This window comes from Drosophila bipectinata, chromosome 3L (assembly GCF_030179905.1).
Source record: "Drosophila bipectinata strain 14024-0381.07 chromosome 3L, DbipHiC1v2, whole genome shotgun sequence".
Lineage (NCBI taxonomy): Eukaryota > Metazoa > Arthropoda > Insecta > Diptera > Drosophilidae > Drosophila > Drosophila bipectinata.
This window is the reverse complement of record NC_091738.1, coordinates 5682096-5696358: the sequence shown is the minus strand read 5'-3', so window position 1 is coordinate 5696358 and position 14263 is coordinate 5682096. Positions and strand designations below refer to the sequence as shown.

At 41.3% G+C, this 14263-nt stretch overlaps 1 protein-coding gene across 1 annotated transcript; it reads left to right on the top strand.

Moving 5' to 3' along the window:
- Positions 1-11571: 11571 nt before the first annotated feature.
- LOC108128252 (P protein) lies at positions 11572-13762 on the top strand. Its single transcript, XM_017245743.3, has one exon. It carries the CDS (start codon positions 11594-11596, stop codon positions 13715-13717), a length of 2124 nt encoding a protein of 707 aa, XP_017101232.2. The 5' UTR covers positions 11572-11593; the 3' UTR covers positions 13718-13762.
- Positions 13763-14263: the final 501 nt, after the last annotated feature.

The window sequence follows — 14263 nt, the reverse complement described above, 5'->3', positions numbered from 1 at the left end:
TCAAAACTTTTAATTTAAAACAGATTCTGTTTGAAAACCATTTACCTTTTTAAAACTTTTAGAGTCTATAAGTGCATTAAAATAAATATTTGAAGAACATTAAAAGCTTCCCAAATTAGGGTATTAACGAGTTGGTTAACTTTATCTCTTCCCCAATCATTCTATATGTAAATTCCTGCCAGCAAGTGTTGCACATCGCATCTCAGCTTCGTTCCTGCCCCTTCGGAGTGTTGTTGTTGCTGCTGCTAATATGCAGTCCCGTCTGGGTTTTGGTCTCCATCGTTTTTAGCCCCCTGCCTCTTTTTTCCAGACCCTCCATCACTTTTATCCCCTGACACAGGTCTCACAGGTGCATTGCCCGTTCCTTTGGATTTTTTTGCCGCCCTCCCAGCGAGGGGATCATCGCAGGACTCCCTGCATTGCATTGGAAATTAAATTGAGTTTAAGATTTAAAGTGCAGTTTACTTAAACTGCAATTTGCCATCTTGAGCAGCAGAATATAACAAATTGTGATCAAATTACTGCTGACAATGAAATTACTTGAGTTTGTTTTGCGAAAGTGACTGGCTGAAGATTAAAGGCTCACGAATAAAGCTTGAGACAAAGTTAAAGTCCAGGGATATGCAACAATTTTTAATCCTTTCATTTAAATTACGTATACGCAGTATCTTCCCGTATTTAGAAGCATATATAAACAAGGCACACACACTTTAAAGTGCGGAATATAAAAACTTTTAGTGCTGCTAACCCGGCAAGGCGCAAAGTGCATATTTCGTTGGAAAATCCTTGTAAGCCACAAAGACTTGAAAAATTTGTGCAGAACCACAAATTTCATGGGAATAAAAATGCAAGGCAATAAACAGAGCGAAATATATACACAGTCCGAACGAAAGAAAGAGACGGCGGAAGGCCAGATAGAAAGAGACCGAGTGGGCGGAATATGGAACTAGTGAAGAACAACGCTAAAAGAGCTCCAAAAAATTCTTGAAGTGAAAAGCTCTTAAAAATCAACGCCAACAACCAAAAATCGACCGACACTCGTGGAAAGTGCGAGTGCCGGAGCGAGTTGTTTGGCAGGAGAATCGATTTGCCATTGCGTACCAGTTTCCAATTAAAAGTTTACTAATTATTTCTAAACTTTTGTGCAGTGTGCGATCAATGAGCAAAGAGCATGCCATGCCATGCCATGCCAGCTACCAACTTTCCTCCTCCGGCAAACTCGGCCACAAAAATTGGTAACGATTGCGAAAATGCGAGTGGCCCGGATTTGTGCGTATGTGCATCCTTTTACAAAATTCAGATAGCTTCAGAGCAACAAATGCGCTCAAAGAAAAGCTTACCATTACTTGCAAAATAAAAAAAAGGTTCTTCCTATTGATTCTTAAGGAAAGGATCCTTTCTCGATATGATCTAATTGGCTAAAGACCCTAAATATTTAGAAACATTCATAGTTTTTCTTTCTGTGTTATGTTGCATCTGCCACCGGCATTGCCGACTGGACCTATGCAATTTCGTTAATTCCGTCATGCACAAGGACATGCCTGTGTTTGTGTCCTCTTACTGGCACTACCGACTCAATAAGACCAGAAAGCGGCGACTGCAAATGATTTCGACTGCCCGAGAATGTGCAGCATGTTTTCCCATTAACAAGCATGGCGAGCCCGAATCGAATGTTGATTGTGCGCCAATTTAAGAGATCAGTTACCATCCATATCAATTACTAAAATGTTGGTTATCTGGCCAGAACTCAACCAGATTTTGATTGAGAAGTGGAATTGGTTGCGTTCACAGAACATTTAACATTACCATTTTAGTGTGTCAAAATCTACTAGGATTTCTGTGATCGGGAAGGTATTTCATTTTAAGATCTGAAAAGTAGAAGCCGAGTTATAAACAGTATATCTTTTTATCAAGCCATAGTCTAAACTTTTTACTGAAAATACTGAAAATATGTGTAGCTTCCATATGCGACAAATATTTAAGTTGTACATCGACTATATCTTGATATAAGATCTTGGTAGATCTTGGTCCACCGGACTTACATGCATCCCAATACCCTCTGTAAGGGTGCAAAAATGGAACAGTCAACCCTCATCGGAGGCGACAATGACTTTGGGTAAATATAGACGACAATTGAAATTGTGCTAGTGGAACCAATATTTGTTATTGCGATGCCGGTGCAAGGGGAGTGATTTTCTATGTTGTGTGCAACGCACATGTATTTGTCGCTGATTTGTTGGCGTCATTATGTCGCATCCGTGGAGGAATGTGCCCCGTTCCCCTGTGGACGCACTTAACGTTTTCAATTTGCGCTGTATATGTGGCGTATACGTAATGCAAGGTAAATATTGTCAGCTGCACAGTAAAATGGGAAAATTGCAGACACGAGACGGTGAAATTTGTACAGTCCGTTCGTTCCTAATTCAAACCAAAATTTATATAATTTATAATCCGAGTTTGTTTAGTTTGCGGTCGCCTAATTATTTTGTTACCATCATGTTCAGTTTAAACATGGCCCTGGGTGGAAGCTGGAATTTGACAAGCTAGAAATAATGAGCATGCATGCAAAGGTTAAATATTCCATAAATTGCATCGTTTTTGTCAATGCATTTTATGTTAATTAAGCAGTTTAATTGTGATTAACTGGGAAGTTAGTTTTGAGGTATTCGAATAATTAATACCTTTGAGTATATATAGACTTTGTATGCAAGGGTGAAATTATGAAAGGGTTCAATCTAAAAGCAACATAAGACTGTGTTCCTTTATATAATATTTTTTTAAAAATATATAGAACAGTCCAAAGTTATACACTATGAATCCTCTATCACCCTAAATATCTATCACCCTTTCATATGCGCATTTTATTGACAGCTAAAATTTGCAATAATGGAAAAATATTTCAACACAATAGTGCATAAATAGCACAAATGAAATATTTTACATAAAATAATTAGAGCCTTTTCCGGTAAACAAAATAGACAACTTTTGCATAAATAAGTGTGTTTATTCCAATGTTGATTGTTTAATTGTGCAAATTATTACCTGCATTATTCATTCTGCAAATATGTAATACAAGCAGAGACTCTGTGATAAATGAAAAAGTAATGATTTTAGAGACATATACAATTTTGGATTACAAATAGAAAAGGTAACATTTTTGTTTAAAATGTTTGGAAAAAGGATATTGAGGTACTTCAAATGAAATTATATTGATTTATTTAGTTTGGAACAACAAGCAAAATGTTATTGTATTTCTTGTTTAAAGTTACATCGGAAAAACCTGTTAATTCAACGTCGAAACAAAAAAGGGGGAACACGTACACAATGCAAAAATAAATCCATTTTTATGATTTGCAATGCAAAATGATTCTTTTTACTCCTGCCCTTATTTACCAGCTCAATCCTGTGTTTTTGTTTTTATGACTTCGCACACTCTTGCATATGTTGGTCCTTTTAACTTATTCCTTACACCCTGGCACAGGCTTCCTATATTGTTGCTTTCATATTGTTACAAAGTCGCTGTCATTGTGGCGGTTTTGTTTCTGTTTAGACATTTTTATACTCGCCGACCAGGCCGCAGTTACCCACTCCTGTCTATGTCGGTATACGAGTGTGTATCTCAACAAACTGCACAGCACGTGATCGCAGAATAAATACAAATATACAGGATGAGAGTACATATGTCCCTTTGGGAGGATGCGAGGAACGTCCTACTCCTTTTGGCATAAAAATCATATATACACGTTTTTGGCTGTGGCATTTTATTGGCAGCGCTTTTATTTGCAACGCGTGAGACGCACAACAAAATGTTTTGTTTTCGTGTTTGGTTTCTTTTATTTAGTGACACATAAAATAAAGTGGCGGCATTAAGATTGATCGCAAGAAGTTGTGCAAATTTAATCAGCTTTGTGTGTCCTTTGAAATAACGATTTTTTCGGGCAGGCTGAGAGCTCAGTTAAAGTTGCTGTTGAATTTTTTTTATTTTTAAATTAAATCTAGTTTCTCTGGCCATGGCCAATAAAACTAGCCAATTTAACCCAATTAAGGGGCTTTCCGAAAAAATGCAACGCTCATAAAATGCACTCAAAATTCGCAGTCGTTTTTCCTGATTTTCGTGGGGCGCCAACATTGCCGTGAATAATTTTAGCTATTCATAAACGTTTGTGGGGCTGCGGCAACCAGGTCGCTTATGTGTATTTTATTTGGTCATAAAATGGAGGCAAACAAGTGGGTAATAAATGTGAAATGTCAATTGGCTTGCCGGCGAAAATATCGCAAAAATTTAATAAATAAATAACGAGGCAAATGTGATGGGTCGAGCTCCGCCTTGCCCGCTGTCGTCCTCCGGCAGCTGCACACATGTGCACATCGCGGCACTGCCACGATTTATTTCAATTGGAGTGAAAAAAATTGCGTATACGCCCCGGCAGACAGAGTTCTGAGCCCCAAAGACTGACAGATAAAATCATTAAAGTAAGAGAGCCAAGTCGACGCTAAAGCATATATCGACATTCTGCTTGACAGTTTGACTATTTGACTTAAGTACGCCCGGATGCCAGCAGACAGACTCCCGACATCCCCTCGGATGCCCCACTGATGCCCCACTGAGATGTGTGATGTGGGGCATGCGGGGTGCTGGTCCAAGGATGCTGAATAAACTTGCAGACGATGAAAATCGCAAACATGCAGTTTTTCCTTCCCCCAACCGCGGCACTTGTACCATGGCCGCAGGGTTGGGAAAAAAGTTTCGCATCTCGATGTGTATGAGCAAATAAAATTTGTTTAGTGCCGAGGCGCAAACTGCAGTCGTGTTGACGTGTTGCATTGTCGTTTGTTTGCCCAGCCAGAGCGATACAACAAATGCAGTCAGCGGATCTACGAGTTTACGGCCCAGTTAAAATGGCAGCCCCGTTAAAGCCAACATAAAAGAGGAGCTCTACATTGGCACGGTTATAGAATAAAATTTAAAGTTTGCTAGACTCCAAAAAGTTTCTTAAAGCATTTGAAATAAGCCATACCTTGTTTTTGAACCACTTTCACTTGACTAACTTGATAAAAAACATTTCTTTATCCTCTACACTGGCAGATTTCAGCGCTTGATTAATTGCCGCTTGTTAACGCCTCGACTGGACGCTCAAGGGTTGACCGCCAGACCATCAGCATCCGTCCGTCAAGGATCCGCATTAATTTTACAGTTTACTTCCCACAATCCCTACCGCCATTTTTGCCAGTCAGGGCCAGGCCTCTGCGGGAAAGGAAATGCATTTTTAATTAATTGCGAGAGGCTGAAGAAAAAACTCTGCAGAGAAATATTGAAATGGTTGACCTTAACCAGCTTTCACCACCGAGCAAGGTTAACCTGAATAAAAAATGTATAAATAAATAAATCTGAGATAAAGAGAATATAAGAAATAATTATAATTGCTTGTTTAAGGAGTGTCGTACTCTTCCTAACTATGTTTTAGTTTAAATAGACTGCTAATCCACACTCGGTAATATTATTTCAAACACAGGACGTGCTCAAGACAACCACTATCCAAAGCACTAAGGCTAAGAACAGAACAAACTAGCTTCCAAATGAGCCGAAAAGTAGCCAAGTACAAAGTTCTATTTCGTGCATTTTATTTTGCACTTTGAACTGGCACAAAGTTGTCAAGCTTTTTGCTGGGAAATGAAATGAAACTGAAAGCAGCAGCAGTCGAATGAAAATTGGTCTCGTCCCCGTACAAAGAACCCAAAATGGTCCACATTTACGATGATTTTGTTGTAATATTCCGGTTCGGGGGAGAGGTGTGCTGGCGAGCAATTTGAGGGAAAAGTTTTTGAACTGTGCCGAGTGTCCCAAGTACTTCAATTTAAACTTTTTAGTCAGCCCAGAAGTTAATTTTTTGTTCTGCCTGTCGGCTTTTATTTGGCTTCAAGGACATGAAAGATTTGGCATTAAATGAGTAAGGAGAATCCGTACGTTTTTCGGATTAAGACTTATTTGGGAAAGGGCTGCAGCTGAAACTAAATGAATTGCTAATTAGGTTGGTCCGGCCGGCTAAGCCTGGAAAATTGTAAGTAATCCCAGTGGCATTTTGCTTTGGCTCCGAAGTGGATTTGCCTTCTTAAACTTGGTGGCACCCACTTGGTCAGCGAGGCGGGTCGAACATCATTTTGATATGGGTCCAGGTCACTGACATATCAATTTGACCACAAAAGCTTTCAGACAAAGGCCAGCCCCTCACAAAAGTTGGCCACAAAATTCAATTTGCCCCAAATGAATGACGGCCAACATGAAAAATACTCAAAAATTTCTCTCTTGTCAATAGTTTTGGGGAATGCCTGCAACTTTTATTGGCAAGTGAGTTCAAAAGGTGCAAGTCTAGTGAGAAATCCAAAGTGCTTTTAAGGCACGCACAAAAAGGCCATTTCCAATTTCGATATGGAAAATTCCAGGCAAACCGATCGAAAACCATTTCAAGCTTATAAAATATGTTGCAAGTATTTGCCAATGAAATAAATGGTTGGCTTTACTCTCAACATGAATATGAGCAATTTTTATACTTTCTTGTTTTGAATATTTTTAAATGAAATACAACGAATAATAAACTTACACTGATTTATCAATGAAACTAATAAAGGAAATATTTTATTTTTGGTAACTAAAAGTTTGTTGATTTTTAGGCTTGGGCCTAACTGCAGGCATAACTTCCTTCGACTCTAAAATAAATATAATTGGGTGAAGTATTTTAAATCTAAAAGCATTTGGATTCAACTAGTATCTAATTATCAATGATTGTCGAATTATGTACACTATATGAACACTATAAGTGCACTCTAATGCCAATAACACAATCATAAGCTCACTAAATCCAGAAAAACTTCATCAGCTCCGCCAGACTAATTGGTTGACGATTCTGCAGTGCCATTGTCATCCTCAAATGTGCTTTTCAAATTCTCACTCATTCGACTGTCAATGCAGTTGCTGTTTGCTGGGGTGCGGGTATGATATGATATGTCAATCAATCATGTTCCTGTGATTGATCTCAGTGGGCATCAGTCGTGTAGTTTGTCAAATCGAGAAAGTTCAGCTGGCTGGCTGGCTCAACGCCTCATTGGGGACTAATAAATGCAAAAGTTTCGCCGAAGTACGAGCTGAACAAAATTTTAATGAGTCGATTTGGTTCCTGTTCTTAACTAAAATCAAATTTCAACGATTCCGCTCGTTCGCAGCAAAATCGATGACCTTAATTGGAAGTGAACTCAATATGCTCCATCATGACGCTTCACTTCATCGTTAACGCACATCGGCTAGGATCCACTCGAGGCCAAACACATGTTGGCAATCCATGATAAATGATTACTTATAATGCCGTTAACGCATAAGACCGAGATCCTTAGGCCGGAAAAAACGAAACCGAATCAACTGGCCATAAAATCGTCAGCCATTTATGTCTATATCGATGGCTTCCAATACGACATAAAAATTCCATTCAGTCCTCGCCCACTTTTTCCCATTTGCATTATGTTATATGTTATTGATTTTATGACGCAAGCCCGTATTTTCTTTTTGACTATGGTCTGCCTTTAAATACAGGGCCATTTAACTGTGGGCGTTGTTAATTTTTGTCCATAAACGAGCTTAATTGGCCAAATTATGTGTGAGAGCAAAGCAAAGGGTTAGCAGGAAAAAATACTCGTACATCCCGCAAAAAGTGAGGCGGAAAAAAGCAGAGTCAGTAGCAAAAAAGTAACCGAGTTTAACTATGGTTTTTTGCTTTGAAATTTAATAAAACCAAGGTTACTCTTTCAAGGGGGTTTTCCTAATAATAATAAGTTAATATTCAGATATGCTATGCTCTTTTTCTAAAGACTTAACCATCTATGAGTAAGTTTTCAGTGTCCTCTTTTGGTTTCAAGTTCCATAGGAATTCCAAAGGACTCTCAACCACAGTATGTATTCTGCAAAAGAGAGAAGGACACACAAAACTGCTGCCAATTGCAGTTGGCTTGCGGCTGGAATACGGTGGTTCTATTTTGGCTTGGTGGCGGCGGTGACGTTTAATTTGAAATGAAATACATCATGCTGGCCAATTATTTGAGCAATTTTGCAAATTAGTGGCCCAAGTCATTTCGGCTAGCCCCCAAAAATGGCAATTACCACTCGCCCCCACCGCTTTTGTGCCCATTTTTGGGGGCTGGGTTAAATGGTTTTAGCCCACTTTTCTGCAGTTGGTGCTGTTAATTACCAAACAAAAGACAAAATTGGATAGAAAGCGAAAGCCTGAACTGCAAGTGCAACAACAAGTGCCTGCCGGGTTCTGTGGGCAAGGTTAACAGCTTGACTTTTGTCAACGCCGTCTCAAGTGGGCCACTTCAGAATATCGCACGCACGCTGAATGGCTCATGAGCCCGGCTCCTCCCGGGTCCTGGCCATGTTGGTGAGCATTTCGGGCAAAACAATGGCGCCAGCCAACGAAGGGTGAAATCTGAATGGAATTTAGACACAAGGCTCACGCAACAACAACAAAAAATAGCAGGAACAGTCAAAGCGGGCCACACAATGAAATTTTAATTAAGTCTGAGCCGGGATTCGCTTTGTGCTGATGCAGCCGAATGAAAATGCCACTGATTATGTTTGTACACCCGTTTCCCCTCTATGAGAGAGTTGGGTATGCAGGACTAAAAGGACTCTCTTATAAAATAAAATCTTTAAAAGCTATAAAGTGCTTGTTACAATATTGTTTAGTATGTTGAAACCCCTTTAATAAAGCTCCTTTAACCAAACCCCTAAGAGGTATAAACATTCCTAACCCTTTATAAATTTCATGCTTAAATGGCTCTTAAACAGCTGAAATGCTGGTATATACACACATACATATATTTGTTTGCGATTTTTCTGTGTATATAGTATGCATTTGCTCTTCTCCTTTTACTTTCCCCCCTCTCACAGGACGCTTTTCACATTTTCCCCTCGACTTTCCCGCCACTTTTCCCTTATCTTGCGATGCATTCGTTTGTTGCTTTTGTTTGCCTCTGAATGGCTACACAAATACAAAACGTCTGCACATTGTATCTTGTTTAGTATGAAACATAAATGCATTTGTGTAATTACACAACATACATAACTGTATCCAGTCAGCCTTGTTTCGGGATGTTGGCTGGTCTTGGCCAAATTGGGATGGGCTAGGCTGTGCTGGGCTGGGCTGGAATCGGGCTGCAAGCACGCTCTCTAATTGAAGTAAATGGGCTAAAGGCTTGCCAAAGTTATTCGCACTGGGAGTGTTCTTTAGCTAATGATTGTTAATGGATTCATTAGAAAGCTCTATTTTTCTGTTCACCCAACTCAGAGGAGGCTTGAACTTAAAGGACTTCTTAAAGATACAAGTTATGCTTGAATCTTGAATCAGTATTAAAGTGTTTTGATTTCAAATATTCGACTTTAATAACAAATGATTTCAACAATTGCCTTCGTAATCGAATCGTTAATTATGCCGCCCAGCATGCAACAGGCCAAGTCAAAAGGTGTGGCTTCTGGCTCGGCTCTTACTTAGTTTTCATTACGAATTTTGGCGAAGCACGTGATGGGCATAAATAAATGAAGACAAATAACTCTTTCGCTCACAGCCGGTTGAACTCTGACTAACCCCACGATTTGTATGCACAGACTGACCAAGGAAATGTAATACAATGGAAAAATTACTCGTTGCTTACCTCCGGATCGGCTTCGTCCTGCTTCCGTCTCCTTATTTAATTAAGCACTTAATTATTTAATGCGCTGATTGTGCAATATTTCAAAGGACCCAGCCCAGTACATGACTCTGCTTAGCTCAGCTTGGCCAATGTCCTTTGAGAGTGTGTATTAAAGTGACCCAAAACCGGACAAAATACTTATTAAATTAAATGGAAACTTTAACTAGATCTGGATAAAATCAGTTATTGATTTTCACAAGTCTAAAAGTCTTTTGTTAAGTATTTTTTGGCACTCCTAAGGTTCACCCTTATTAGAAGCAGTGTGGTCTGGTCATGTGAGTGCGTTGAGGTGTCATAATTATCGCATTGGGTGACCAAAATTTAATCACAGTTGTGGAGCATAGTTTAAGCCAAGGTGTGGCACTGTGTTTCCGTTTGATTGCTTTTCCCTGGACTTTAATTGAATTAGTTGAAGTCATGAAATACTCTTGGAGAGTACTAGAGCCGGCGGACATTAGTTTTTGAGGATATTTTTCCTTGTCCATGATGTCCTTATGGCATTTGCCTTCAGCTACAAAATTTTAATAAACTCTAGCATTGAGCTTGTAGCAGTTGCATTTCCATTCCATATGCTGACACCGTCAGCCCCATTTCTCTCTAATTAAACTTTACGAATGAGCCAACATTGGCCTCGCCAACGCCTTATTAAGCATTTTCATTGTCCTGCAGTCGTCCAGCTGGCACCACACTTGTAATGAATGCTTCCGGGCGACTCCAAGGGAATTAAAATCAAACACAGGGTCGGGGCGGGCCTTTGAGATGATTTTAATTGGTGTTGATAAATCCAATTAAATGTATTTAGATTTACTTAGAAAGAAATCATCTCGCCCCAGATAACACAGAGCTTGCAACTAAAATGTTCAGTTGTTTATTTACATTAATCTCTGGACCTGTCCATGCATTCATTATTCAATCAGCAGTTTTCAATTAATGGCTAAGACAACATGCCCCGCTGACCGAATCCCAATTCCATTAAAACACGAATCAATTTAATAGAGTTCTGGCCGTACTCCTCCTCCGTTCAAAAACTCACTCCCTTCGCCGTGTTCCGGAAGATAAAACAAATATTGGTTCTCCTCGCGCTGGTTGCACGAGTGTTGCAAAAAATAAAAATGCAAAAAAATGGGAAACAAAATCAATTGAAAATGTTTGCTGCACTCAAATTAAAAACACAAACAGACCAATTCGAGCTAGTGTAAGAGTGAATGTAAACAAAATGGCAAATAAATTTGATTTGTATGCAACAAACGGTTGCAAAGCGAAATAAACACCCTCGATGGGAGTAGGGAGGCCTCGCCAAAGCGAAGAAATTTATGCGTTTCGTGCATTTAAATTTGTAAAGCTAGTGTGGCTTACAGTCTCTTCTTTTTTTTTTAGCCCTGGCACACATATTCTCAGCCTTGTTGTGCGGCTGAAAATTTGCGCTATTAATATTTGCATTCAACTGGCAACAGCCCAAGTACTGCCAGTCCTGGCTGAGACCCCGGCTCTGGCTCTGGTTGTGGCGCCCCTCTCTTGACACTCCCAGAAACTATGAACACATCTCTGCCAGCGGCATTGTCAGATGACAATGGCCCTTTTGGGTGGCGAGGGGCTCTGAGGAGGCTGCACTGGCTGGGGAGGGGGCGTAGCAATGGTGCGTATTACGGCCGCAGCATGTGAGGCAATGGGGTCTTTCTATATTTAAAAAGGCTCAAGCGGCACTTAACTTCTGCTCAAAGAGTGTACTACAAAGTACGTACCAGGGTAGAGTACAGTGGGAGAGTTCTATAAAATATGGAAGTAGAATATCCTGTTCTTGAAACAATGTTTATCTTAATGTTCTTATAGCTTGATGCTTTGATTTATCTATCAAATGCCAATCGAAGGTGATACTATTTCGGTTACAAATTCAAGACCTTTGGTGAGAGTTCCGGAGACATGGAAAGCGTCATACCATTTAGGCAACATCCACGACGATTTGCGGGAGGCGGATTCCCAGGCCTCAATATATGGCGTTCGATCGATTGAAAATGAACGCGTTACTAATGCATTGATTATCATAAAAATTATTACACTGATGATACTATGGTGCTTCTTTACATACTACCTGGTGCTGCAAGAATCCAAGCCGATAGCCTCCGTGGTGGTGTTCATCCACCCGAACGAGACTCTGGTTCGAAGTGTAAAGCTGCCCCACGACGCTGCCAAGATCACCCTGAGCGGGTCCATCGACAAAACACTAACAGCCACTCCGGGCAAGGCTAAGAATGAACCCGCTGTTGGCCTCCGGGTGGAGTATCGAGACTCGGACCTGAATGAAACCTATAAGCAAACTGACATGTGGAATGTGTACTTGATAGACGATGAGGATAAGTATGAGACAGTGCACAACCTTTTCGAAATCTCTCCGGTTCAGGGTGATGCCAAAGCGGTTATCTCGATAGAAGGAAAGTCGTCGTTCCCGGTGGCCCTGCTACTGAATTCAGATGCCTATCCAGTGATATCAGACAAGGGAGTTATTTACGCCACGTTGTTGCTGTTTGGACTATATATACTTATTGTCTTCGAGGTGACGGACCGTACGTTGGCGGCACTGTTGATTGCCGCTGCTGCCCTTGCGATACTTACGGCTATTGGAAACAGGCCCACCATTCCCATGATCATCTCTTGGGTGGATTTCGAGACTCTGATGCTGCTCATGGGCATGATGATCATGGTGGCAATTCTTTCGGAAACCGGACTCTTCGACTGGCTAGCAGTGATGGCGTATAGGGTCTCCATGGGCCAACCCTGGGGTCTGGTCATATTTTTGAGCCTGTTCACGGCCGTATTCGCCGCTTTCCTTGACAATGTCACTATGCTGCTCCTGATGGCGCCCATTGCAATCCGGCTGTGCGAGGCCATGTCCTTGAAAGTGTCCCTGGTACTCATAATTGTGGTGGCCTACTCGAACATAGGTGGTACCTTGACCCCGGTAGGTGATCCTCCCAATGTGATTATTTGCACCAATCCGACCGTGCAACACGACAATATTAACTTTGTCAACTTCACTCTGCACATGCTGCCCGGAGTCGTTCTCTCCACGTTAGCGGGCTATGGCGTTATCTATGTAATGATGCGCCATACCCTTTTCGAACTCGATGAAAAGCAGATCCTGCTGGCGAAGGAGCACGAGATGAAGAGAGCCCTGCCCGATGAAAAGACCCTAGCACGAGTGCAGGAGCTGAAGAACCGGCCATCGCTGATGAGGTGCCTCAAGCCGGCTGAAAACTATTACATTGTGCTGGCCATCTTGGAGAACCAGTACAAGATACGAAACGTACCGCTTCTAATCAAGTCATTGATAGTTCTGACCTTCACCCTCGCCTGCTTCCTTCTGCATTCACTGCCCCAATTGCCGGGCGCCACCCTTGGCTGGGTAGGTGTCCTGTCTGCTTTCCTGCTTCTGATCTTGGCCAACATTAGTGACATCGAGATAATCCTCGCCCAGGTGGAGTGGTCGGCTCTTCTCTTCCTCGCCGCCTTATTCGTCATCACTGAGGCGGTGGAAGAGTTGGGCTTCATAGGTTGGCTGGGCGAAAAGACGGTCCAGCTGATAATGACAGTAGAGAAGAGACACCAGTTGACCGTGACCATAATGCTAGTTATCTGGATGACCGCCTTTCTATCCGCCTTCGTGGGAAACGTCCCAGTCACCGCCATGATGCTGAAGCTCGTCCTCGAGATATATCGCAACGAACAAATTGAAGTGCCGCTTTCGCCTTTAATTTGGTCGCTGTCCTATGGTGCTTGTCTGGGTGGGAATGGCACTCTAATCGGTGCCTCGGCGAACGTGGTGGCTGCTGCGATCGCGCACCACAACGGCTATAGGATCTCCTTTCTGTTCTTCCTTCTATACGGATTTCCTATGATGATAAGCATGGTTACGGTCACTTCTATATACCTTTTGATAGCGCACTCAGTATTCACATGGCCCCTGACCGAAGGCGAAGATTAAGCTTCTTGTAATTAATGGACAACCAAATTAAAGTGTCAGTTTGTAGATTTCATGTTTTCTTCATAAGTCTAGCATTTCTGCCCACTGTAATAATTTTAGCTTGGCATACTTTGGCGAACCACAAGCCACCACCAACAACTTCAGCTGCAATGACAATGCGTAGCCCGGCAGAATTCTTCCGCTTAATCGCACAATAATAGCTCAAGGGTGTTAAATATGCATAAACAGCAACAACAAAGGCTGAATAGATCTGTATGGTGGTGCACATAGCCACATTTAGTCTGGATGGAGTCCTTCGAACTAAATATGTGTAATCCCCATTGCCCTTGAGGAGCTACTATACCACATTAAAAGGATTTCAAGAGTGGCAAAATAATTATAATTGGTTGCAATTACCTAAATACGAATTATTAGGGGAATTTCAAATTAAACAAGCATTTGGGAGGGTAAGGAAGGTAAGTGTTGTTATTCCAGCTTATTAAAGCCGCTTCGCTATGTACCAGTACACGTGCAGCCATCGAGAAGGAATCCCCTGGCAGCAATCAA